The sequence below is a fragment of the Miniopterus schreibersii genome, assembly GCF_964146895.1.
Source record: "Miniopterus schreibersii genome assembly, chromosome: 11".
NCBI classification, from domain to species: Eukaryota; Metazoa; Chordata; class Mammalia; order Chiroptera; family Miniopteridae; genus Miniopterus; species Miniopterus schreibersii.
The window spans coordinates 28,054,323-28,082,210 of record NC_138111.1 but is presented as its reverse complement, the minus strand read 5'-3'; the positions used below and the strand labels follow the sequence as shown (position 1 = coordinate 28,082,210).

General features: G+C 43.1%; 2 protein-coding genes across 11 annotated transcripts in view; one reads left to right on the top strand and one right to left on the bottom strand.

The window, feature by feature from the left end:
- Positions 1-4,468, top strand: part of UBAP1 (ubiquitin associated protein 1) — a gene marked incomplete at its 5' end in the record, with an annotated part of 38,544 nt that extends 34,076 nt beyond the window's left edge. For 7 of the 9 annotated variants that reach the window (XM_081152085.1, XM_081152086.1, XM_081152082.1 and 4 more), the window contains 3 exons: positions 1,779-1,961; positions 2,674-2,775; positions 3,337-4,468. In XM_081152085.1, coding sequence (XP_081008211.1) covers positions 1,779-1,961; positions 2,674-2,775; positions 3,337-3,477 — 426 coding nt within the window. In that variant the 3' untranslated portion in view covers positions 3,478-4,468. The remainder of the gene's footprint in view (positions 1-1,778; positions 1,962-2,673; positions 2,776-3,336) is intronic. The other 2 variants (XM_081152089.1, XM_081152088.1) reach the window with 1 other exon arrangement.
- Positions 4,469-5,748: 1,280 nt separating this feature from the next.
- Positions 5,749-27,888, bottom strand: part of KIF24 (kinesin family member 24) — a 50,838-nt gene continuing 28,698 nt past the window's right edge. For both annotated transcript variants that reach the window (XM_081152075.1, XM_081152076.1), the window contains exons 7-13: positions 22,242-22,363; positions 21,324-21,429; positions 16,047-16,118; positions 14,081-14,190; positions 8,282-10,522; positions 6,980-7,073; positions 5,749-6,448 (exon numbers count right to left, since the gene is read on the bottom strand). In XM_081152075.1, the coding sequence (XP_081008201.1) occupies positions 6,308-6,448; positions 6,980-7,073; positions 8,282-10,522; positions 14,081-14,190; positions 16,047-16,118; positions 21,324-21,429; positions 22,242-22,363 (2,886 nt within the window). In that variant the 3' untranslated portion in view covers positions 5,749-6,307. The remainder of the gene's footprint in view (positions 6,449-6,979; positions 7,074-8,281; positions 10,523-14,080; positions 14,191-16,046; positions 16,119-21,323; positions 21,430-22,241; positions 22,364-27,888) is intronic.

The following is a 27,888-nucleotide window of genomic DNA, read 5'->3' as shown; positions in this document are numbered from 1 at the left end:
GTTGGCATAGTTTCTTTGTATCCATTTCTGATTTTGTTCAAATGCTCCAGAAGACCTATCAAAGACTTAATGGTAATTTTATTTTCCCATTCAAACATATTGGTTACCCTGTCAGGTTTTGAGTCCTCGAATATCCAAAAATGTCTTAATTTTACCATCATGTATGAATTAATAGCTTGGCTGTATTTAAATTTCTTAGTTGAAGATCATTTCCCTTTAAGAATTTTCAAGACATTGCTTCTTTAAAAAAGTTTTTCAAAAATTGAAGTATAAGCTCCACGGATCTAGTATTCCATATTCCTGTGCCATTCTAAATTGTTCTTCCCACCTTGCCCCCAAGCTGTTGGGATTTTTCCCCTTTATTTCTGGATATTTGTATTTTACCAATGATGGGCTGTGTTCATTCATTGTGTTAGGCGCTCCTTGATCCTTTCAAACTAAGGCTCAGGCTCAGTTTAAAAATCTGGGATTTTTTTTTTGGTAGTGGTGGAGGGATGTCTTTGATAATTTTCTGTTCATTTTCTGGAATTTCCAAAACCGGATGCTGTATCTCCTTGTCTGTTTTCCTAATTTGCTATCTTTTTCTATTTCCTAGCTCTTTGTTTTACTTTCTGGGATATACCCTGGACTATCTTATAACCTTTAAAAATATCTCACAACCTTTTAAATAAAAATTTTACTTTATCATATTTTAAATTTCCAAGTGCTTTGTTGTTGGAGGCTTAGCTTTCTATTCCATGTTTAAGAGTGAGGCACTAAAATAAAAATAATCAAAAGGGGAGAATATGTGAAGTTTAATGATCAGCAAGCACAGCCCAACACACATATTCCCCCCTTTTGATTGTCGACAGCAGACTCCCCATGCCCCCATAAAAAAGGAAATAAAGAAAATTTTGTTGAAACACTTTTCCTGGTTCTTGGGAGCTGGGCCAAGCTGCAAAACAGCTTGTGACCTTGTTCCCATGGTAGTTTGGTCCTTTGGCCTTCATGCCTTGGGCCTGAGTCATTATCAGAAGTGATGGGAGGAGGTAATCATGGGATTTTGTCTGCCAGTCAGACTGGGGTTAGTAGGTTGGGTGGCAGGGAGCAGGCTGCCTATAGCCAGTGCCGTCCACATTCCAGTCCTTAAAGGACACAGCCTCGTGTGGCTAATAGTCCTTCAGCCCTGGCTCTGTAGGACAGCAGCTGTAGCGGGGAATCGAAGCACAACATGGGGCAAAGGTGGAATACCCTCAAAGCTCTGGGTCTCTGAGCTGGCCGTGTGTGGGAACAGCGCTCGCAGTCTGCCCAGCCCAGTGATAGAAGTGAGGATAGAGACATTGTTGGGAGAGGCAGCTCCAGACTTTGGGGTATTTGAGATGAACGATCCCTTCACAGCCTAGGAAAGGGATAATGGAGCCCTGGGGGGTAATTATGGCAGCCAGCTTGGGCTTCAGTCCTGTGGGCAGTCTCAGAACTTCGACTCAAGCCCAGGGGATTTGGGTATGGAAGGGCATGTGGCTCTTGTGGTGCTTTTTCATTCTGCAAGGTGGGCTGAGGGCAGAGGACAGCCACACTTTCATAAATGTCTTCCCAGCGTTTCAGCTGGAGCTTCCCTACTCTTCATTCCTCTTCAGGATGTCTTGCCAGCCACTTGGCCCTTTCTCCCAGGCAGGCTGCTCTGACTGGGGCTTTGATTAGTGTCAGAAATGGCAAGCCCCTATACTGGGCCATTTCAGTGACATGTCTTCTGGGGCCCACATCTTCTTGTCTTGATCCTCTTGTTTCTCCACCACCAGGCCACACCTCCTAATTTCTCAGTGTCACAAGTGCCCAACACTCCCAGCTGTCCCCAGGCTTATTCTGAACTGCAGATGCTGTCTCCCAGTGAGCGGCAGTGTGTGGAGACAGTGGTCAACATGGGCTACTCATATGAGTGTGTCCTGAGAGCCATGAAGAAGAAAGGAGAGAATATTGAGCAGGTGAGCATTTGATTGTCAGGGGTGGGGAAGGTTGTGGGGGTGCGTGGTCAACCATAGAGTGGTCCTAGACCTCTGGAGCTGAAGTAGTGTCCTGCCTCTATCCTAGAGCCCCTCAGACTTACAGCACCAGTGTCTGTTCCTGTGAGTTTGGGGGGACACTAAGAGTACTTTGTTGGGGGAAACCAGCAGCCTCAGCAGCAGTGTCTCTGCTTTGGGGCTGCTCTGGAACCTAGGCTGAAGGAAAGCCTTGAGAGTATTGGAGTTGTTGGACTGTTACCCAACTAACTCCCTTCTCTGCTCCTCCTGAGTGCACACGCTAGGGTTGAGGTGGTCATCTTTCTTCCAGAGATGTTTATACTGTCATAACTGCCCAGGGAGTTCCAAAATAGGGTACTGGAGTCCTAAACCTTAGGTGCATTTTCTGACTTGAGCTATTTCTTAGAGGAATATCCTGCCCAGGCTGTGGAGTTAATGTTCTGGGAGATATGAGTCAGCTGCAACAGGAACTCCTTTGAAAAATGATTACTCATGTTTAGAAGGGTGTGCCTGTCTGTCCAGCAGATAGTCACTGAGGTCTTGCTGTGTTGGATACAGATTAAGTCACAAAATCAAGTCCTGCCCAGGATCTAATAGGGTGGGGAGCACTTGCTGGCTTAAGACTCTTGGGAAACAGGAGTGGCAGTAGGTGCTTAGACCTCGTTTTTTTCCGTAGATTCTCGACTATCTCTTTGTACACGGACAGCTCTGTGAGAAGGGCTTCGACCCTCTTTTAGTGGAAGAGGCTCTGGAAATGCACCAGTGTTCAGAGGAAAAGGTAGGAACCTTCATGCCCTCTGGAAAGGAGGAACAAAGTAGTCCTCTGGGGTGCCCTCCTGGCCCACAATCCCCTTTCCCTACCAGTGACTGCAAGCAGAGGAAGTTGAAGCACAGAATCTCCAAAGTGTCCAGATAGGTGTTTGGCTACTTTGGGTGTGTTTGGCTCAGATGAAACATTGAGTTGAAGACTACCAAGAATCCCAGAGAAGGGAAGGGGGAAAGTGACCTGGGCAAAAAGCATACTTTTGGATGACTGGGAAGATTGTTAGTCACTCTGCCTAGCTTGCTGCCTGGAGAGCAGCTGTTTCTGGGTTGAGTATCTTACCTTCGTGGAAGTGTGGATGTGGGTGGAATGAAGGTTAGCAAGAGTTGGGGCTGTAGCATCAGCCTGTCCCCCAGCTTTCTTCACAGCCCTCCTCTGCTTGCTAGGGGACCTCAGAGAGCCTCAGAAGGCTCTGGTAAAGAATGCAGACTCCCCCAAGCAGCCCCCTACACACACATTTCTCCACTGAGCCATTTGGCCGGACCCTTCTTTAATCTGTACTGTTCTGTCTCTTAGATGATGGAGTTTCTTCAGTTAATGAGCAAATTTAAGGAAATGGGCTTTGAACTGAAAGACATTAAGGAAGTTCTGCTATTACACAACAATGACCAGGACAATGCTTTGGAAGACCTCATGGCTCGGGCTGGAGCCAGCTGAGACCAGGCCCTGCCTAAACCCTGCCACGGAACCACCCCTGCAGGAGGCCCTGAGGAGCCCACCTGTGGGGAAGGAGAAGGGGCACACGTCCAGATTTTCTTTTGGGGGTGGAAGGTCAGGTGTGGAGACTACTTGCCAGTCTCTATGAGCTTAGGCCCTGAGCTGGGGAGAAAGTGGGAAAGATTTGGGCATGTGAATGCCCTTAGAACTGTTTTGGCTCCTTCCATATTAAATGTATTTGTATTTTTGAGAAGTGTCCTTCCCACCTTGGCTCTCCAGAGATGTGTCTGGTTTTTCTGGGGGTCTGTTTGTCCTCAGCTGAAAACTGGCCTGGCTGCCAAAGGAGTCGTGGAGAAAGGGTGGGAGGGCCAGACTCAGTGCTGCTCTGGGGCTAGCTGCTTCCCTCCTCTGCACTGGTAGACTGAACTCTAATCCAGGTTGAGTGCAATTGAAAGGTTCTTCCAGGGTTTGTTTATTTTTCCCCCTTTTAACAAAGTCTCTTAGTGTTACACTGGTTCTGCAATGTCACTGAGGTGCAAAGAATGCCCTTTTCTCCATGGAGTCCTGAGTTTGCCTCTTCTGCCAGGCAGTTACCATGCTTCCCTGACCCAGCCTATTTCTTTTGGTTTGGTTTGGACCACAATCCTCTGCTACCAGGATTTTAGAGCCTCTTGCTCTAGGAAAGTTGTCACATTAAGAAATCATTGGCCCCTTCCCAGCACATTGAGTTGGGGAGAAACAGACCATGATTTAGTTGTCCAGCACTAACTCCACCTCAGTTCTCTTTGGAGAACAGCCTCTCCCACCAGCCCTCTGCTCTAGGATGATACAATAACACCTAGTCATAGAAATCAGTCTTTTTGGTTTGTTTTATATTATGCTGTACATCATTAAAGATCTAAATACAAAGGATATACAGTCTTGAATCTAAAGTAATTTGCTAACTATTTTGATTCTTCAGAGAAAACTACTAATAAAAATCTAAAAGGTATGTCCTGTTATCATAATTTCTTTATCGCCAAGGGCTGTTTTACCGGGGCAGGTGTATGTGTGTGAAGGGATTTCCTGCTTAGATTTGCTGGGAATGAAGGAGGACCTAACCATTTTCTGTCATTTCAATACTTTCTTCCCACTCTAGGCCTGTGGGACCCAGGAGCTGGCCCTCCAGTTTGCCCTGGTTTTGGTTCACAAAGGCAGGCCCAGAGGAAGGCCTGTTTAAACCTGATGTAGCTTGGTCTCTAGGCCAAGGACATATGTCTTCCTGTGAGACTGGAGGTGACAGGCTGGGCCTTCAAGGTAATTACCCACAAATGAGGAAGAAGTCCCTCTTCCTGTGATCCCAGGCGTTGATGTACTCTGCCACAGGCAGGACTGGATTCAGACTGCTTCACCAGCTCTCCCTCAGTGCTGTTGTAGCTGACAGAACTAGATTTATCCTTAAAGTTTCTTGTCCTTATACTTAATACTGTCCCATAGTCCTCTTGTGCTTTTGGCTGGAGGTGGGTTTAATTCATTCAGTGATCACTTGTGAGAGTGCAGAACCTTTGGGCCAGGAAGCACCAAGGTGGAAAGAGGCTGCCCTCTTGTGGTCAGATCAGGTGTGGCCAGGGGTTGACAAAAGTTAGCAAGGAGTAGCAGGGCTACAGTCTCAGAAAGCAGTTAGTCTCTCTTCTGGCCTTTAAAATTAATTAAGCCCTTCTTTTAAAACCTTTAAAAGTTATTCTTTACCTGTAGGAAATTAAAGTTTCACAGCATAATGAGTGTCAGGGCCAAGGCTGTGACACCAAATCTCAATTTGACCCAGGGTGGCCTTGGTTAATAATGGGCCACCTGGAGGCCACTTTGTATTTCTTGTCTTAAGCTTCTTCCTGATAAAAAGATAGCAAGCAGAACTCAAGTGAAGATATGTGTGTGTGTGTGTGTGTGTGTGTAAAAATTCTGCTTCAGAGTCTCAGACTATTGACTAGAACACCCAGTGCCAAGCTGGCTCTTTTGAGAGGGAGGAGTGGACCAGGGTGATCCTAAATGAAGGTGAGGCTAGGAGATGGACTCGCCTGAGAACCGTCAGCTCTTCACTATTCCATGAGTGGGTATGGTGGGTAAGGATCCTCAGGAGCCTGGAGCTGCCAACAGGTATATGAGGGCTATTGGGGCTTGTAAAATGTTGAGATGGAAAAGCAAAAGGCAGAGATGGAAAAAAGAATTGGACTGCAGGAAGGGAGAACTGAAAGCATAAAGCCTATCTCACATCAGTTGCTATTAAAGAAAGACGTAGCAAGTCAAGGTTTATTCATTTTACATTTCAAAAGCTAACCTAAAGCCCCAAATAATGGGGCAGAGCTCACCCTGCCCCTGCCCCACTAGCACCAGTGTTTTTATTTTTTGGCCGAGTCCTCATGACAGGCACAAAATTCACCTGATAAAGCTCGTGGGCTCAGCATGTTACCTTTACCAGCTTGTGACTACTGACCTCTAGGTTACCACCAATTACCCATACCGTTACTTTCAAATTCAGAAACATCTACAGGGTTATTATTAGACCCAAGTGTGTTTCCACAGACAAGGGGTAAGACAAATTCTCTCTCAGTCCCAAAGAAAACGGAGGAGCACATTAAGATGCTCCTGTGCTTGGAATTGATGGATAGAGAGGCTTGTCCCTGAGAGGAGCTCGGCCCAGCCAAGGCCATGTGTGACTGTGGAGAGGCTAGCATGGACAGGACCAGGGAGTGGGTTCTGATATCTGTAGGGATGACCTGGCAGAGGCCCTCCATCCCCTCAGAACCTAGCACAGGCTCTTGAGCTGCCCCTCCCACCCATACTGGATCTTGCTCTAAGATACCACTGTCCTTTCAGGGGCCTCAGACAGCCTATGGCAGGCCAGGTATAGCTGCAGCTGGTTCCTCAGACTCTGGATGCACTTGGACTTCAGAACCATGATTTCATCCAACTGGGTGACAAAATCTTCAAAATCCTGGTACAAGAAACAAAGGACAAATGGTGCTGTTGCTGGCCCTCTCCCAGATCTGCTTTTCTCTTGCAGGAAGATGTTAGAGCCCAAGCCCCTCCAGCTGGGAAAACCTGCAGGACAGTCACTATGGCACAGGGTGGGGCCCACTTCTCTGCATTTGAGACACTTTATATGTAGAGGTATTTTTCAGGGTAGGGAGTATTTTCGTAGAAGTACCTCTAGTCTGCAAGTGGTTCATTGTTACTGTCACAAGGAGGGGCCCCAGTAAGCCACTAGGAAGGCAGAATGGTGAAGGATAGAAGCCGGAAGCATTTTAACCTGGGAATGGGGAGTGTAGCACCATCTCCCACCTGTTATTGCACTCCCTCAAGCTATCCCAGAGGAGTGGAAAGAGGAGACCTAAGGTCCCAACAGTGGTTAGTGTGTGACAGCAAACCCTTACCCCACACCTAACCACAGCAAACAAAGCTGACCATCAAACTAGCTACAAGCTAATTCCCAACAGCCCCTGAGTGTCCAGCCAAGGCCACTTACATTAGGAGCCAGCTGGCTCATCAGGGTCTCTTCCTTGAAGCCCAACTCAGCCATTTCATCCAGCTGTTCCTGGTGTGCTCGGATGACCACCTGCCTGGGAATACCAGAGGGGATGCTGTGAGCCTTTGGGCCTCCCATATCTCTTTTTGGAGTTGAGCACCATTTCCAAGTCAGGAGCTAGCTCTGCCCAAAGTGGTCAAGGCTTTTTGACCAGGACCAGCTAACCCGACCTCCTCCCTTCTCCCCCCTCCCCTGTTCTCGGAACTAGGAAATAGCAGTGAGATACTGGGAGAAACAGGCTTCTGGAGCTGTCCCCTACCTCCCCAGGTACACTAAGGGACAGGCCTAGGTGCTGCTGCTACAGAGGAGCTGCCTACAGCTTTTCTGCAGAAAGGCTCAAGGCTGTGCTTCTGCAGTTTGCACACTTGGCACAAGGTAGAGCCTGTTGCCTAGCCTGCCGTCACTTCTACTTAAGGTATTCTGGGACCAAAGCAAAGGTGTTTGAGCTAGAAGCCAGAGGATCTGCCTTTTGTCAGACCCTACTGATGGGTATAGACCACAGAGATAAGATTGTCTGCCTGGGAGAGGCGTGCCCCTCACCTGTACATCCCTGCATGCCCTTTTCTTTGTCTACGGCCCTGGCCTGAGCACCAGTGAGCAGCAGACAGACAGCTAGCCTGGTATCAGGAGCCCCAGCAAAGGGGGCTGTAGCCTCATAAAGGAAGTATCTGTTCCCACAGGTTCACCCAGCCCTCCAGCTCCTAGGGGCCCTGCTAGATCTTTCTTTCACATCCTCTAAGGCTGCTGTCTCATTTCTGCTGCACCATCCACACACAGCATCCTTTGGGGAAAGCAGCCTCCCCCCCCCATTTTTTACCTTCCCTGTCTTGGAAGGTAACCCAACCTGTCTTAGCTCTGGGGGCACAAGGCCACAGCTGTTGGGTCCTCGGGCAACACTTCTAGGAACACAGACCAAACAGAATGAAGAGGATTCTGATCTCACCAGAGTTCATAGGCCTACTTACGGGGACAGATCCTTCCTTATCGCTCACATCTCTGCTTTCCCAGGCAGAGGGCCCACCCACCCTGGCAGGCCTGCTCCAATTCATTTTATTCCTGCTATTCATGTCAGATGCATCTAGGCAGACTCCCTTGAGAAGCTGGACAAAGCCTTTCTCTAGTCGTACTACAGCTGACACAGCTAACCACAGCCATTCCCAGAACAGGCAAAATGTTAAATTAAGCTGGGGTTGGAGAGGGGTGCCAAAGGGGCTCATGTCTCAGGGGGAATGTCCAACTTACTGTGCACGTCCCAGGGTGGGCTTGTGCAATGCCCCAGCAGTCTTGGGAGAGCAGCTGGGAACCAGCGGAGAGCCTGGCCTTGCTAAGTGCCTTTGGATTGGCCTATGTTTGAGCCATTCCATGTCCTCACTGTAGCAGGGCAACTTGATGGAGTCTATGGACAAATCCAGCTCCTGCCAACTGAGCCCTGTCAGATGCTTTCTCTCCTGAGCCCAGGGCTGGTCAGCCATATCACTGCTTCCTGTTCGTTGGGTGGGTGTAGGCTCACACTGGGGTCCTCCAGTGTGTATGGTAGGTACGGGCTTTCCCGGGAAACCCTGGGAGCTGTTCAGTTCTGTCTCCTCAGCATCGGCATCACACTGCTCACTAGCCACGTGCTCCTGGGAGAAAAGTGTAGTCTCTCTGCTCTGGTTGACTTCTCCCAGATCAATCTCCCTGTTGGGCAGCTTGTCAGATGGGTGCTGACAGATGGGTGATGGGGACAGAGCTGGAAGATCAGCACCAGGCTTATTGTCAGGGGGAGATGATGAGAGCCACAGGTGCCCACTTGCCAAAGACACTGGCAGGACTACCTCTTGATCACCAGGTGACACTGTGTGGCCCATAGCTGGCCCCCCTGTGCCCGCTAGACTGTGTGTAGCCCCATCCTGGGCTGGCTGGTTTAAGGAAGGAAGGCCCTCATCATCAGGGTTCTCCAGGAGGGACACAGTGAGGGGGGCCATCAGTTCAGAAGCATGTTCAGAACACATGCCTAATTCCTCTCTAGAGTCTTCTCCTTGGAAAGGGTTACTGTTTTTCATTATTCTGGTTGCCACATTTGGGCTGCCTTCACTGGGTTCTCTCAGAGATGTGCTGACTGTGTCTCTTTGGTCTGGGGATCCAGCAACTGCAATGAGGGATAGTGAGGAAGTGAAACCATCTTCCTTCAGGGATGGCGAGCTGCCCTCAGCCTGCCCAGGAACTTCACTTCTGAAGGCATCCTGTTTGAGATCAGAGGTTGAGCTGCTGCCTCTTTTCTGGTTATATACAAAGTCTACCTGTGAGCAGTAAGGCTTCTCTGCCAGTTTGTCTCTGGGAGAAGGCCCTGAGGAGGTAGAGTCCTCTTCTCTGCTCCAATCCAAGGGCACCTTACTTGGGCTGTGGCTGGGATCAACTGCTGTTCTTCTGTGGCTTGTGGGATCCCTGGAGTACATCCAGCTTCCAGTTAGATCCTTCTCATCACCATCTAACCCGGGGCTAAAAAACAGACTCTGCTGCCTTCCAGTCACCTGCTCCTCAGGACCCTGTTCCCTCTGATGAAGGAAGAATGAACCTTCGCTATTCTCCAGGGTGTTTCTGTGCTTTGTGGTCCTCTTACTGGAGACATGTGAGAAAGAATCTTCACTGAAATCACTGTCATCAAGGTCCTCAGCTTGGCCTCCATCATGACTCTCAGAATAAGAGTGTGAGGGAGGAGGAGTCTCATTCTGGAACTGCTCCTCTTGGGACCTGTGCTGGCATAAAAGCCTTTCCAGTGGTTGGTACTTTAACTTCTGTTGGAGGAGAGGTGGCTGCTGGAACTGCTGGTGGTAAAAGCGCAAATGTTCCTCCCTCTCCTTTTGATGTGGAGGTATGTTTGTCCAAGCTTCAGAGGCAGGCCTGGCAAGCGTGTCCCCCTTGCTGCCCTGACTGTACTCTGCTAAGTGGTGGATGCTGCCAAAGGAGAGATCAACTCGTGACACAAGCTGCTTCTGCACTGGCTGCACAGTCTGCACTTTCTTGCACTTGTTGGTCAGCTTACCATGCATCAGGTCTTGTCCTGGGCCAGGGGCCCTGCCTCCCCACCTGAAGGCAGTTTTGTTGCCGATTTGATTTTTCTCAGAGCACAATGAAGCTGACTCTTCTTCCCTTTTTTTGGCTAACTGTCCAGACCGCACAGTTCCTTTGACAGGGCTAGTCTGAGTGACCCACTCTTGAGGAGGACTCCCTCTGGAACCACCCTTTTTACCAGGGGCTTTAGGTGCAGAAGTAAAAGGGATGTTGGGTGGGTGGCTGGCCAGAGGATGGGCCTTCCCTCTTGTGGAGCCAGGTGCCACTGTAAGTGACTGCTGAAGCCCCAGCTTGACTTTTTTGGGAGAACACTTGTCCCCTGGCAGGGCCACAGGGGAGCTCTGAATTCGTTTTGGAGAAGAGTTTCCAGATGTCCGATTTCGACTGGCAGCTGAAGTGCAGCATTTGATGCCTTTCTTTAGTTCTTTGACCCTGTAAATGACCATTTTATGTTAAATGTGATTCTTCACGTTCTATAATTCCTTCCCTACAGCTTTCAGGGAAAACAAAACCAAAGCAAAGTATTACAAGGATTGGGAGTTGTTTTTTTTATCTGGAAAGAATATGAAAAAATGGGGAGATGCTATTTCAGCATGAGATTCCTCTTTCTACTTGAACAAAAAAGACCAATGTTGTCTCTGAGGATATAAGCATGCACCCAACATTCCATAATCAGAAGATTTTTGGAAATCACCACAGTCCCATGTGAGGGACAGGCCAGAAGAGCTGGTGTCAGAACTGCACTATGTCCAAGCAGGGCCCACTCCATACTTCCTGAAGATGGGCCAACTCAGGAGCTTCATGTCTTCCACTCACCCATTCATTATTCTACAAACAGAAAATAGAGCCCTCTTTTCCTGAAAACCACCTACTTTCAGGCTTCTGAGAAATGAGTTCCCTCAAACCTGCTAGACATTTCAGGAAGCAAAAGCCCTCTGGAAATAAGCAGGCTTGTGCTAATACCATTAAGGGAAAAATGACCATTCCCAGGGTTTCTCAACCTTAGCACTAGTGGTATTTGGGGCCAGGTAATTCTTTGTTGTGGGGGATTGTGCCGTGCACTGTGGGATGTTTTACAGCACCATTGGCCTCTATCCACTTGATACCAGTAGTACTTCTCCCCAACCACAACAATCAAAAGTGTTTCCAGACATTGCCAAATGTCTCCAGGGAGGCAAAATTGCTCCCCAGATAGAGAAATAGAAAACCATGCCCTATTCCACAAGGGAGTTTTAGAGAACACAGAAAAAAATCAGAATTCTGCTAGGATTCAGTTGCCAAGATCGAAGTCTCTTACTCTATGATACTTAACACAAAAACACTGTAAAAAATTAGGAATTACATGGAGTGAAAATGTAACTCTCCAGTGGTTTGTTTGTAGATTCCACATTGAAATCCCCTAGGAGGGAGCAGTACTTCTGCCTGGGGGCTCCTGGAAAATGTCTTTTCTATTGTTTTGATTTTTTAAGAAGATTTTTAAAAACATTTTTAGGGAGAGAGAGGGAGAGAAAGAGCGAAACATTGGTGTGATAGTGAAAAATTGATTGGCTGCCTCCTGCACGCCCCCTACTGGGGACGGAAACTGCAACCTGGGCATGTGCCCTGACCAGGAATTAAACCAGCAGCCAGTGGTATTTGGGGCCAGGTAATTCTTTGTTGTGGGGGGCTGCACCTTCTTGGTGCATGGGACAATGTTCAACCAACTGAGCCACACCGGCTGGGCCATTGTTTTAATTTTAATCCAATCCTCAATGGGGGCTAAATGACCCCTCTGGCCATTTCTGAAAACCAAGATAGTAAATCTGACACTGAAACTTGATTTAAATCTTCCTTTTATGTCTGAGAAGCAAGGCAGTCAGATAACACAGCTAAGCAAAGAAATGTAGCAAGACATAATTGTGTCCATGTATGGGCCTTTGCTTAGGTGCTGCAGTAGGGCACGCATACAAGGAATGGGCTGACAGGTGCCACAGCAAGTCTAGATGGTTCCAAATTACTTCCTGCTATTAAAATTTGAGCTATTTTAGTTTCATTAAGAGAGAAACACCAAAATTCCTCCAAGGAGTAATAGTAAATCTAGAAACCTGAGTGCCAGAAGGGATCTTACAGGTAATTTGGTCATTGATGCTAAATTCTTCTAATGTACTCTGCCTGTTTCCTAAATCACTCCTGTCACTGAGCTCTCTTCTGATACACCTGTTAGGGGTCTAGCTGGAACTTTATTTTTAGACTATTCAGCAACATTTTTCTAGTATGTGGAGAAATGTAAATTTTAAATGAGAGAAAATTTAAAAATAAGCAATAAAATCATCCTCATCCTGTATGTGCATAGATTATCACCTAAAATTAACTTAGGCCTCATTTAAGCACATAAAATAAATGGCTTTCATATTTATTTTCAATAATTTATCAGACTGCTTTGAATGGGAGATATTGTTTCTATTGTACTTTTTCTATTCTTTTGTGTGTGTTTTTTAAACCAAAATTATTTCAAATAATTTCTTAATTGTATTCAATACATCCCCTATGATAAGGGGTCATTTTCATCTTCCTTTGCTGAGCATTGAGAGGAATGTTTTGTTCTCTGCTCCTGATGAAGTTCAAGCAAATGATATATCTAAGATTTGGGGACTGGGTGGGGTTATGAAACAAGATCGGTTTAGTTAATAACTGTTGAGGCAGGGTAATGAATACATGGAGGAAAAGAACTTCAAGCCATAGTGGTTTTTTGGAAACAATTTTGGATCATCATACATCTTCTATCTGATCTCAGTTTGGGAAGTAGCCACTTTCTTCTAGCAGTGCCAGTGTGCTGGCATTAGGAAAACCATGTAATAAAGGAAACCTCCTTCAGGAAACTTATTTGGGGGACCTACTAATATTACTATTGTTAAGGTTAACATATATTGAATTCTCACTATGTGCTGGGCATAGTGCTAAGCTCCTCATACATACTACCTCATTGTTCCACATAACTGTTATATGAGGTAGGTGCTATTACTATTTCCTTCTGGAAGGAAAGTGGGGCTCAGAGAAGTTGAAAACTTGTTCAAGGCCACTCAGCTAGCTAATGGCAGAGGCAGGGTATTAGCCCAGACAGTCTGACTCCAGAGCCCACTCTTGTAACCACTTTGTAAACTCTCTCTTCTATCTAAATGAGATAAGGTACAGAGAGGACCTCACACAAGCCCTGATACCCAGGAGGAGCCCCTCCTTTCACTTGTGAATATTTATTGTGCATCTACTAGGTAGCAAGTATTGTCTGGGCAGCAGATATATAGTGGAGAAAAAGATACAAAAGGTTCCTATTCTCATGGAACTTAAATGATAGCTCATCTTTCCTTTTCAATGAGTTTCATAAAATGCCATGGATACTAAAGATTCTTCAACAGTAATTAAAAAAATGGGTTTCCCTCAAATAGTTTGTTAACCTTGGAGACAACTTCTAGGAGACTAACAAGGAGGATGTAAGACAGGACCAGGCAGCAAAGTGGAGGAAAGGAGGTAATGAGAGCATCTCGCATCTCATCCACCGCAGGAAACGTGACCACAGTGTAAGGGGCACTAGCTCTGGCAACAACTCCCAATGAGCCCTTTTAAAGAGCCCTTTTCTGGGCCTCAGACTATTCTTCTATAACATGTCTGGGTTGGTTTCTTCTAAGTGCTTCTGCCTTGACAAGCAGTATGCATTCTATCCCTTACAATTAGGGCAGAGGCTAGTGGGAAGATTCCATTCCAGAGAAAGATTTCATCTCCCATTAGCCATTTAAAAGCTACCGAACATGGGAATGTATCACCTTCCTCCTGTCACATTCATACTTATAAAATGTCAGGGCCTCACAGGTCACATTTTTCAAATGACCAATTGCACAAAACTCTGGTGATAGGATCACTTCCCCAAGAACGGACTTGTGGAGCTCAAGGTCAGATCCCTGTGTGTGGCTGTAACACAGACACACACACATGACCTGCCACCTGAGAGGGGCTCACCGGTCAGCATAGCGCAAGGTATTCAGAGTGTGTTCAGTGGCCATGTGGCTTGGTGAGATATTGGCGATCATGCAGGTTTTGGCATTGCCGATGAAAGAGTCTTTCAGGACCTGTCCAAAACAGAAGGCAGGCCAATTAACAAAGGGCATGTTGACTACTTATTGGATGCAGGACACTGGGCTACAGTTCCCCTTGTCTACAAAAAAGGAAATTCACAAAAGAAGAAACACAAATAATAAATACAAAAAAGGTATTTCATCGCAAATCAAAGAAATGAAAACCATTATAAAAACTAATACTTTTTTCATCCATAAGATTAAGAAAGATTCAAGATACCCTGCCCTCTGAGGGCCTAGGGAAATGGGCTCTTATCCACTGCTAAATGGCCCATGTACTGTGTACCAAGCTTTTGGGAGAGCAGTTTGTCAATATGTATCGAAATGTAAAAAATGCACACACTATTGGTTTGGCAAATCTAGGAGTCTATACATGAAACAAACTAGGTAATTGTAAACTGAATACAATACAGTCATTCAAAATAATTATGTATCTATCTGTACTTAGGTACATGGAAAGACCTAAAACCATCTTAGAGTGAAAAAGATATGATTCTATAACTCTATAGGTGGATCTTCATATGGATCTAGGGCAGAGAGATGCCTGGAAGGATGTTCACCAAAATGTAGCAGTGGTTGTCACTGGGAGGTAGGATTTTCAGGTACCTTTCCCCATCTTCTTTGTATGTATTGTTTAAAATATTATTATTTTAATTAAATAGGAACACATTTTCTGGGATGAGGACTAATCACCTATAAGAAGGGTTTCCTAGGTCCCTGGTTGAAATCATGTTTGAGAAGACACACTCTAACCCATAGCTCACCAACTCTGCCTAGTAAGGAGCTATGTTATTATAGGTTCTGCCCTAGCCCCTGTGCAGCTGCTAGTCTAGCTGCACAGAGTGAAAACCTCTCCCAGAGCATAAAGATCTTCACCTAGACTGCCCTCTACCTACTCTGTCCTCTAGTGTGCACAGGACATGGTGAAGAAAGGAACCAGGGACAACCATAACTGTATTCACAACTGGTTGTACCTAGGCAGATCCCCCCATGGGCCATCTTCTGCAGCAATTACAGATGCTGACTTACTGGTGTTTCTGTTAATAAATATGAAGCACATTTTTCATGACAGAAAAACAGATGAAAAAATTACCTATAGTTCTACCACTCAGAATAATCAGTTAACAAATGCATAATTTTTCTGCATAGTTTTTACCCATCCCATATTTTAAACTATAGATCTTGATCATCTTTCCTATCAGTACATGTCAAAACTATCATTCTTTTTAACTGCAGCCATTAGTTTTTGTATTGAAACACTGGTCTAAGTCTTACAGCTACGAAAGTACCAAGTATAGCTACACCACACCTCCTTCAAAGGCTCAGAGACTCCATTAAATCAACAAGGTTTCGCCTGGCCGGGCGTGGCTCAGCGGTTGAGCATCAACCTATGATCCAGGAGACTGCGGTTCGATTCCTGATCAGGGCACATGCCCAGGTTGCGGACTCGATCCCCAGTCAGGGGCGTGACCCTCTCATCACTGATATTTCTATTTCTCTCTCTCCCTTTCCTTTCCCCTTCCTGAAATCAATAAATATATATTAAAATAAAATTAAAAAATCAACAAGGTTTCTTTACATTAGAAATAGGCAGAAAGCTGTTGGATGATGACCAAAAGAGCACTGCTGTCCTCATGGGAGTCTGGCTGCCTCGTACCGCAGATTTCTCTGCCTGAGGATGCCCCTCTCTCCTCTGAGACTAAAAACTGGAAGGAACATCTCTTCTCCCCCTCCCCCATGCTTAGCATCATGCCCTGCTGGCAGTGGATGCTCTGCTGAACAAACAAATGAATGGAAGAGGGAACAAATGAATGAACCAGAACAAACTCAAAGCTCACATTTAACTTTACCTGAGTTAATTTGCTTTGCCGGAAGGGAGTATGAGTGTGTTCTTGATCCAATGCTCGGATACATTCCTTTAGCTGCAAACACATCAAATACCATATGCAATGAGAGAATAACAGATCAGATTTTTCTTACATTCAAAAGAAAGCCAATCCCCCAAAACAAAAGGTCAAATGCCCTGGTAGTTTACTGTTCAACAAGAAAAATCAAGCCAGACTGGGACACATGATACTAGCTGTGCCTAGGGAAAGTTTCTCCACCTTAAAAGCTGTGACTAGCCCTGACAGCGTGGAACAGACAAACCCACAGGTCTTCCCGAGTCTAAGCTTGTATTATATAGCAGCAGTTCTGGTTTGCAAGCTGCCTCTCTTTCTTCTCATACTCTTCCCAACTACAGAAACATTTATAGTAGAGAAAATATTTATACCACTCCCCCCACTTCCCCGGTCACAGGTGCACACCTGTAACTGTAGATTCAAGTGTAGATTAAGATATAAGTTGTCTGAATGGGGCAAGAGAAATTCTAGAGCCAGAGCTGGGAAGGAACTGAGAATCACCTAGGTCTACCTCCTCATTTTAAAAAAGCAGGGATTGTGGCCCAAAGATAAGAGCATGTCACTTGCTCCTGGGCATAGCCTGTCAGACAAGTGCTCACAGGACATCACTAGTGCCAGCAGAGACCTGGATATGCAGATCTCCAAGGGGCAACAGGTAGAGCAGGGGTGGAGGGACAAGATGAGAGAGGAGAAATCTATTACTGAGTCATGCATCTAGGCTAAAAGGCAGTAAATGAAAAGGAAGGGAGGAAAGAGAATGGAAGGAAGCCCTTGGATGTGCCAGTGCTGGGAGTTCACCAAGACAGGTAAGTAGCTTTGAGAGTTTGCCGTGGCTGTTCTTGGCTGCAACCATACACGCCTACAGCTAAACCTTATCTATCTAAGAAGCTGCAGGTATAAAAAGGTATAAGGGAATTTCAATTTCCTCTTTTATTGCAAACCAATCCAATATCCCCAAACTTTAGCACAGGGAAGATTCTCCAGAATGGATGAACAGGTAACCAAACCATGCCCCTGAGTTCCATCTACCCCTTATATACTCAAGTCTAAATGCGGCCGCCAATCCCTATGAGGCCTTGGGAAATGGAAATAGACTTTACTAACCACTAAGAATATCCAAGGAAAATACACAGGAGAGAAACAAGGGGCACCTTTGTGCACCTCACAGAGTACAAGATTTTGATCCTATTCTAGATGGCTTGTTTCCAGGCCCCTTTACATGCTATTGCTCATGTGTGATAGGCATAGTCAAGCCCTAAAGGGTTGTATGACTTCATAGGTACTCCTTGCCAGGTTTCATAGTTGATTCCTGGACCATAGTTTTGTTGTTGTTTTTTTTGTTTGTTTTTTTAATATATTTATTGATTTTAGAGAGAGGAAGGGAGAGGGAGAGAGAGATAGAAACAGCAGCGATGAGAGAGAGTCATTGATCGGCTGCCTCCTGCATGCCCGACTGGGGATTGAGCCCACAACCCAGGCATATGCCCTGACCAGGAATTGAACCGGATCCTAGGTCGATGCTCAACCACTGAGCCACGCTGGCAGGGCCTGGACCATAGTTTTAAATATGAGAATCACAGATTTCTAGCTAGAGGCTATGGACCCTTGGCCAATTTACTTAACCCATCTGAGCCTCAGAATCCTGAACTATAAAGTGGGGATAAAAGAGCTTGCTTAACTTACTTCGCAGAGGTGTGAAGACTAAACTGACTAGCATATAGTAAGTGCTCAAAATATATTGGTTCTAGGGTTCCTTGGAGAAATGGCTGACTTCAGCATTAGGGCTGGGAAAGTATATACAAGATGAGAGTATGACATCTTGTAGTGCCAAAAGGCAAGAAGATGCTCAAACAATGATGGGGTATGTCAAAAGGATATAAGGGCCAATTAGAAAGAGCTCCCAATAGCCAAATCTGGGACAATTTGAGCAAACAAAATAAATAATGATGGAAATGAATTATAACCTAGCAATAAAATAAATATCAATTTACTGTCATAAATAAATAATCTAGTAAATAAATAAATCGAAGAGAAAGAACTCTTTCTTACAGCAATTCCAACTGGAATTCGCAATTCCAATGGAAATAGAGAATCCCATCAGGTAAACACTACAGTAAATGTTGCAGGTAAGAATCATCAATGGATGCTAAAATAAGGCAGCAAAAGTGTGATGTAGCCCTGGCTTAGTGGTTAGAGCATCAGCCCGCACACCGAAGGGTTGCAGGTTTGATTTCTGGTCAAGGGCATGTGCTTAAGTGGCAGGATCGATCCCTGCTCAATCTGGGAGTGTGTGGGAGGCAACCAACTGAAGTGTCTTGCTCACATCGATGTTTCTCCCTTTCTCCCTCTCTCCTTCCCTCTCTTCTACTCTCTCTAAAAAATCAATGGAAAAAATATCCTTGGGTGAGGATTAACAAAAAAAGAAACGAAAAAGTGCAGAACAGTGTTTACAGTATGCTACCTTTTTTTCCTAAGAAAAAGGGGTGAATACTATATATATATATATATATAAAAAGATTATCAAAATGGAGGAAAAGTAAAAGTTGAGGGGATGGGATGAACACTAGAATTCTCTGAATGTGGCTTGTTTTACAATTTTCACTTTAACTAATATGAAGTGATAAGCTTAAACACAGAGAGAAGAATTATTCCAAGTGGTTTCCCAACACAATATTATGATTATATATCCCTAGTGAGATATAACCTAAGGATAAAAAGGAAACTGCAGCCTGGTCGGGCATGGCTCAGCGGGTTGAGCATCAACCTAGGATCCAAAAGACTGCAGTTCGATTCCTGGTCAGGGCACATGCCTGGGTTGTGGCCTTGATCCCCAGTTAGGGGCATGCAAGAGGTAGCCGATCAATGACTCATCATTGATGTTTCTATCTCTCCCTCTCCCTTCCTCTTTCTGAAATCAATAAAGATACATTAAAAAAGAAAAAAGGAAACTGCAAAGAAATCTTAATCTGAATTCAGTTATCATATTAGTAATAATAGCATTATTTTGAAATATATATATTGAAATAGAGCAAATACATTACATTAATGTTTTAGGATTTAAGAATTCTAGCATAAGAGAAAAGGGAGAGAAATACAAATTCAAAACATTAAGCAAAAACCCTACAATCTTTTTATTGCTACTTAGCCTCACTGCAGCTTTCTTTTTCATTAAAAATTGTTTTTCAGCCCTGGCTGGTGTTGCTCAGTGTTTAGAACATCGGGTCATGCACTGAACTGTCGCTGGTTTGATTCTCAGTCAAGGGCAGGTACCTGGGTTTCAGGTTCAATCCCCCTTGCCCTGTTTGGGGCTTGTATTGGAGGCAACCAATCAATATGTCTCTCTCATATTGATGTTTCTCTCTCCCCCTCCCTCCCTTCCATTCTCTGTCTTAAAAAATATAAACATATATATACACACATACATACATACATATATATACATACATGTATGTGTGTGTGTGTGTATATACACACACATATATATGTATGTATGTATGAACAGGTAACCAAACCATGCCCAAGTTCCATCTACCTCTTATATACTCAAGTATATAAGTGATGTTCATCAATGGCTCTAAAACCATTAGGTGAAAAGGCTAATGGGAAACTTTATAATGGAAAAATTAGGCTGACAACACTTGAATCTTTCTTAATTCTTAAAATCACAAAAAGAAACTAGACATTTTGTACCTCTTAATGTGTTCCTACAGGAAGTCTAAGAATGTCCCATGAATTATTCTTGAGAAAAAAAAAAAAGAATCGAAATCTGATCAATCCTCTAGATCAGCACTTCCCCAATAGAAATATGTGAGCTACAAATGCAAACCATATATGTTATTTTAAATTTCTAATATCTGCACTAATATATATTAATTATATTAAATACATAATCTTAATTATATATTTTAGTTAATCTGATATATCAAAAAATATTATTTCAGCATGTAATCAATATGAAAAAAGATATATTTTACATGCTTCAAAATCCAGTGTGTATTTTACACTTAGAGTATATCTCAATTCAGACTCGCCACATTTCAAGTGCTCAATAGCCACATGCAGCTTAGTGGCTACCATACTGAACAGCACAAACATAGATCTTAACCACTTTATAGAAAATATAAAGGATAGAGTACCATGTTACACATCAACATGGGGATGTAGTCAGCCTAATCTAGACTTTGGGAAAACTTATAGGATAGTGACCCAGTTTTTTTAAACAAATACATTGATATAAAAAGAGAGACAGAGAGACAGAAGAACTGATATGGAATAAAAGAGATATATCAACCAAAGGATCTTATTTGCATCTTGATTTGAACAAACCAACTATAAAAAGACATTTATGGGCCCTGGCTGGTGTCCTCAGTGGACAGAGCATGGGTGTTCACACTGTAGGGTCTAAGGTTTGATTTCCAGTCAAGGGCATGTACCTGGGTTGCAGGTTTGATCTCCAGGGTAAGGGAGGAAACCAGTGGATGCCTGTCTCTCACATCAATGTCTGTCTCTCTCCCTGTGTCTCTCTCTATGTCTCTCCCCAGCCCCTTCCTTCCCTCCTTTCCACTCTCGCTAAAAATCAATGGAAAAAATATCTTCGAGTGAGGATTAACAAAAATAAAACCAATCAAACAAAAAAAAGACATTTATGGGACAACTGGAGAAACTATAATACTTAAATGGATAATAGATGACATTAAATAATTATTTCTTTAGGTATGAAATGGTATAATTATATTAAAAATAAGAGTCCTTATCTCATAATGAAATATTTGTGGAAGAAATAACATGATGACAGGACTTGCTTTAAAATAACCCAACTAGGGAAAAGAATGTATTGGTTAGATTTTTCACATGTTGGAGCTGGGTGACAAGATTTTTGAGAAATCATTATACTATTTGTTCTAGTTTTTTATGTTTGAAAAATTAATACAATTTTAAAACTCGATGAGAGGGAGAAAGCTTACCTAAGTTAACCATTCAGCAATTTCAGAAATATTTCTCTATTCCTAATTGGCATGGATTGACCGGGAGCTTCTGAAAGAGTTGCCTAGAATTGCTGAGAATTTGACTGGGCAGCCTCCATCTCCATGCCTGGAATTCATTGCCAGTTGAGAGCATGTCCTTGCTCTGTTGTTTCCATCCCACCCTCATCCACTTTGGATAAATGTAAAGAGGGGGAAAATCTCTCAAGAAGGATTTTTAGATTAAAGCTTTCAAACAACTTACAGCCAGAAGACTCTGGTTAATTTCTGCGCCTTCCATCTTTGTCTGTCTATCTGAGTCTCTGGCATCTGCTGCTCTTTCACTGCCAGCCAAGTCAATGAAAGAGATCCTAGAGAAAAGACACAGCAGGGATGATTTCTTTGGCGCTTTGGTTTATTTCTATATCAGTCAGCATTTTGTAATAGTCGGAAGAAATTAACACTGGCCCATACTCAGGGGAAAAAAGACATTACTGTCAGCTTTCCAAAAGTATTGCAAAATTCTAATCTGTCTGCTGCTGCTGGCACCATTTACCCAGACACTTTCGTTGGTTTTAATCATTCGTGAGCAAGTATGACTGAAATTAATAAGACAGTCTTTCCATAAGGTTAAATGACCACAATGTAAATCACTTAGGGGACCACTTAGATAATTAAATAGAAACTTTTGTGGGCTACTTTCCAGCCAAAAAAAGAAAAAAATAAAGGAAGGAAGGAAAAAAGAAGACTCATTACTCAGAGGTGAGATAGGCTCATCCATCAGTGTGGCAGAGTTTGCTAAGATAGCACCAGAGAAGCAATGAATGTACCCAATTGTCTTATGGCTTCTTTCAAGAAGGATGGATTAATTTTCCTTTTTTTGGCCTGTAAGCTCTCTGAGATGCATGCCCTGCTCTTCCTCTACTGATACTGTGTTTCAAGTTAGAAGCAATCAATGTTCCTTTTAATAACTTAGGGTTGACCAACAATAGGCCATTACTTCATGGTTAATCAACTGATGGCACTTCAGTACAATGATTTATTTCAGAGCTAACAACTCTACTCTGTATTCCTGAAATAAAGAACTCCATGGTGGCAGGGTGTCCTGTTGTTGCTAACACATATTTCAAAGTCACATTAGGAAAAGGCAGACAATGCAATTCCCTGAATATTTCCAGCTCACCTGCCAAATGTCCGCTTGGCTGAATCTTTAATCTGAATTTGGATGATAGCATGGGAGCGGGAGGAGTCTGCATTAACTCCAGTGGCCCCGGTGCTGCGTTCCTTGCTGCCCTTCAGAATCACCTGAAAAATAAAATCCATAGGGTGACTTCCCCAAGGAGTAAACAAAGCCCTCCAGCTCCCAAGAGTGGGCTGAATGCAATAGAGACCAGACATGTAACTTTGTCAGTACAATGCAGTTTTTCCCCTTCATGTTAAAAGCTGCCTGAACACTAAATCATAGAGAGTAAATACCCAACAGCAATGAAAACAATGTGGAATACTAATCTTGGGGGAGAACATTCAATAGCTCGAAAGCTAATTTAGTTCTTGATCTCATACATTTTTTTAGTATCTTTGATGGATTTAACCTGACAAAAATCCCTAGGGCATAACTTGGCTTCAAAGCAAGGTGCCATAATTCCCACCTATCTTAGTAACTGAAACAAAGGACAAAAATGTGCATCATGGAATTGACTGATCACATCCACCTGTTCCACCAGGATGCAGTCAGTCATAAAGGGGGTCAGGCCTGATGTGTGGGAACACGGAAATGATGAGTTATTGCAAATGCCATGAGTCCATGATTTTCCTTGAGACCAATTACCCTCCAAACAGGAATAAAGACTAACCTGGGTCCCCTCTGGCCATAGGGAATGGGGGAGAGGAGGTAAAACCTCAGGACTGGCCTCTAGCCACTGAAAACACAGCCATATATGAACATGCTGCCCCGATTTTGGATAGAGGGAGTATTAATTTCTGAGAATCAAAAAGGTGAAAAACTTTAAACATATTATTTGATAGAATCCTCACAACAGCCTAATGTGAGGTGATTATTATTATACCCAGTTTACAGTTGAGGAATAAACTCAGAGGTTGATTTCCTCACAAACAGCTGCAGTGTGGCAGAACCAAATCTCACATCCAGCATGTATGACTCCGAAGCCCATGTGGTTTCTACTACACTGTGGGGCATTGATGATAAATTTATTTATATTGCAGTAAATTAAGGGTAAAAAAGTCCTATCTCATTTTTCCACAGTCTCTCATAATTTTAATTTATATCACATTGAACACAGCTACAGTTTCCAAATTAAGAGTCCAAAAGTTGTCAGTCAAGCTTCCACAACAGGCCAAAAAATATCTTAACAAGTAAGGGCTTGTGCATTTTAAAAACTTAAGTAACTAATAAGTTCCTCCATGGTCTGAGAAATAGTTATGTTTTTACAGATTAATTGTGAGATTTAGAATTATATTTTAGAATGAAATTTAGAGTCATACTGTGAATCTACTAATTTTGTAAATAGCTTGCAAAAAGCTTAGAGGGACTATCTGATAAATCCTGTGATGACAACCTATTAATTTATAAAACTAGATTATCAACTACATGAATAGCATGTTGCTGCTAATCAGAAAAGTCAGAGCAGTAATCCCTCACACTGAGTGTGGCAAGTGCCAAAAGAAAGTACTGTTAACTAAGCTTGGATGCTGGTTAGTTCACTTAAGGCCATATATGTGACTGAACCATCTAGTTTAAATGCACTTCCTCATCCTAGCTTCTCCCTATCACCCCTTCAAGCTTACACAGATTGTAACAATACAATGATGATGGACCATCTTAGATTTGTATTGTTCTTTATATCAAACTTTTTTTTATTAGAAAATTAAGACATTAATTTTCCAACTTCCTGTGGAAAAGTTGGAAAATTTAGGAAAAGGGTACAGAAGAAAATATATACCTCCCATAATCCCAGAGTTAACAAGATTCCTGTGCATTTCCTCCTAGAGTTTCAGGGTTCTCACAGTTTTGTTTTATCTTTTACAAACACCATGAAGAGATAAGAGAGATCTTTTAAATCTCCACATTTGTGTAAGCAATATGCTTGATGGATAAGGGAGGGATCACAGAAAAGTTAAGTGACTTACCCAAGGTCACATAGATAGAATATGGTCAGGCTAGGGATAGGAGCCAGGTACCCTCTGCCACATGTAATGATGATACTTCTGCTGGCACCTAGTGAGAGCTCTGAGAAGCATCAAGGCTACACCTGGTCAGGAACTGTGGATATGGACAGGAAGTGGTAAGGATGGCCTTGTGGTGAAATTCACCCCCAGAGGAGTCAGGAAAGACTGGCTTCTGGGGTTCTATAATAGAGTTTTGCACTTGGCTTTTCACTGCATCTTGTCTACCATGATGTACTAGGTACCTGTGAATACTTTCAAAAAACCTAACATGTTGTTGAGGCAACCTTTCCTGACTAAATGCCTTTTAGGGAAGGCATGAAGGAATTTCTGGTCCTTGGTCCAGTTTCCTCACCTTCAGTAACAGCCTGAAATCATCATGACTTTCAGAAACTGGGGAATAAAGCAGCTGAGCTCTGAGGAGTAAAAAATGAGGCAGTTTGTGAAGATTATCAGACAAAATTTTGTAAATGACATACAACTCAAGTGTAGCAGTTAAGAGACTGAAATCTTAAGTTAGACTATCCGGGTTCACATGCCAGCTCTAGCATATGGTTGTGTGAACTTTTGCAATGTGTGAACATTTGCAAGTCACTTAACATTTTAGGGTCTCATTTTCTTACCTATAAAATGGTACTCTCATAGTACCATAAATGGCACATAGTAAGTTTTCAATAAATATTAATTTTTAAAAAGATACTAAAGAGCTAACATCTCCATGTAAACTTCCAAAACTTAAACTATTTTCACAAATGTAAACCAATAAGTTTCATGGGGAAATAGAGTTTTAGAGATCAACATGAGATTCCACGGGCTCCCAAGTACAAGAAAGGAAAAAAAAAAGAAAAAGAAAGGAAGGAAGGAAAGGAGGAAGTGAGGGAGGAAGAAAGAGAATAGAGAGAGAGAGAAAAAAAAAGACAATTTATTTTGGGTAAATATAAGTCTAGGAGTAGCCCTGGCCAGTGTGGCTCAGTTGGTCAAGAGTTGTCTCATGCCCCCCCCCCCCCCAAAAGGTTGCCAGTCAGGGCACATGCTCCGGTTGCAGGCTGGATGCCCAGTACGTGCAGTGCAGGAGGCAGCTGATTGATGATTCTTTCATCATTGATGTTTCTATCTCTCTCTCCCTTCCTCTCTCTGAAATCAATTAAAAAAATTTTAATATTAAACAAAGAATAATAGCTGTTACAAATTGAGCTAGCATCACAGTAAGCATTTTATGTACGTTATCTCATTTCCTTGTCTATTATTAGACCCAGTCATCTACTATCATCCACATGTTTCAGGTTCAGAAAAGTAAAGGACATGTTCCAGGATATATGGCACTAGGCCCCAGCTCCGTTTGGTTATAAGGATTTAATCATCAAGCTTCCTGCACAAATATCAAAGAAGACCTATAAGTACTTCAATAAGAGACGCAATGTGTATAGATTAAGTCTCTATCACTGGCATACAACTGAGGCTCATCTAGGGTAAGCTCTTTCTATGTGGGCCTCTGTTACCCATTACAGCCAAGGAAATGATAAAAATAACAATAATAAAGCTGCCAGTGTGAGTCAGGTAACAAGTGGCCCTATCTGAGTGAGCCTGAGAGTGATCTGTGAGGGAAACACTTGAAGATGATACCTGAGGGTGACACTTGAGCAAACACATGGGTGATACCTGAGTGAGCATGAACAGTGACACCTGAGAGATAGTGAAAGTGTGACATCTGAGTTAGCAAGTGCTGTTGTTTCGAGTCAATAAATGTTTATGAGGGTAACTGTGTCAGATATTCATAATTCATACCAACTTTCCAACTTGATCTCAGCTGGCTTTCTTCTTGTACAACCTCATATACTACAGACTGAGGGTATCAATGGCAATACGCTGACTAACGAGAAACTTCTTTTTGTTTTTCTTAGGAAAGAAACATACCTTAGGATAGAGCAGTGCCATAAACTCTTCCAGGGTGAGAGTGTGATTTGACACCAGATTGCCCATTAGCACAGTTACGGTCCATAGCAAAGGAAAGGGGACTTCCTCTTAGTGTTTGCTCCTTTCCCATTGAATTGGTCCAATCTCCAGGGACAAAGGCATCATGAGGACCAAATCTCTTGAAACTCCCAGCCAAAAGAACAAATGGCTGGGAAAACTGGGGCCAAGGGAATCAGTGTATGAGAAACAATTTCCTTAGGACTCCACAGTGGAGGGAGTTCTGGACAGGTAAGAATGGTCACAGTCTCAGGGAAGCCCCTTCAACACATCCCCCACACTTTTGTTCTGTACCTGCCTTTGCAATCCAAGGGGCTCTTGGCTCTTAGGTGACCTCTAAAACAGCCATACTCAGGTGCTAACTTCAGGTTTTGGATCCCAGAAATCTAATAATCACACAAGTATGAGGTCCCATTCCTTAAACAAAATTTACCTATTTGTCCCAGGAAAAAGAAACTGTCAGGAAAAGACATGTCATCGGTGGGCCACCCTGCCATTTCATGCACCCAAGTCCATGGAGGGGTACATTGTGAAGCTGTTCTAAAGGTGAATATTGTCAAGTACCCAGCTTGTCCTTCCAGTCTTCTCCCTTTGACTCTAAGCCAGGCTTGGTGGATATACTAGAAGATGACTATGATGGCTGCATGTTAGAATCACCTGGGGAACTTTTAAAATAACACCCACCTTCATACATTGGTGGTGGGAATGTAAAAATGGCGCAAGCACTTTGGAAAACAGTTTGCAGTTCTTCAAAAAGTAAGACCCAGTAATTCCACTCCTAGGCATATACTCAAGAAAACTGAAAACATACTTCCACACAAAAACTTGTACTTGATATTATTCATAATAGCCAAAAAGTGGAAATAACTTACATATTCATCAACTGATGAATGAATAAATAAAATATATCCATACAGAATATTATTTAGCCATAAAAGGAATGAAATACTGATACATGCTACAACATGAATGAATGTTGAAAATATATTAAGTGAAAAAAAGACAGAGGCAAAAGGTTATATATTATAGGATTCTATTTATATGATATGACCAGAATAGGGAAATGCATAGAGATAGAAATTAGTGGTTGCCAGGCACTGGAGATGCAGGGGAAATAAAGAAGTAACTGGCTAATGGTGTGGGGTTTCATTTTGACATGATGAAAATGTTCTGGAATTAGATAGTGGTGATGGCTGTACAACTTTTTGAAACTACCAAAAAAAAAAAAAAAATCACTCAATTGTATATTTTAAAAGGGTGAATATTACGGTATGTGTATTATATCTTAATAAAAATTGTATTAAAAAACCACTGAAGTGTACACTTTAAAAAGGTGAATTTTATGGTATGCGAACTATATTTCAATTTAAAATAATAATACCCACATCTGGGCTCACCCTTGAGAGATTCTGATTTAACTGGCCTCACATGGACTCAAGCAAGCATTAAAAGACATGATGGAACTAGAAAGACAAGCCATGGAACAAGACAACATGCTTACGACACAAAACACTGACAAAAGACTCATCTTCAGAATATACGAATCAGCAAAAGACAGATGACCCAAAAATGAAGAAAAAAACCCGAACTGGCATTCCCAAAAGAGGAAATTAAAAAGATAAAGTTAAAAATATGAAAAGCTATTCAATTTCAATTTTAATCAGCAAAATGGGAAT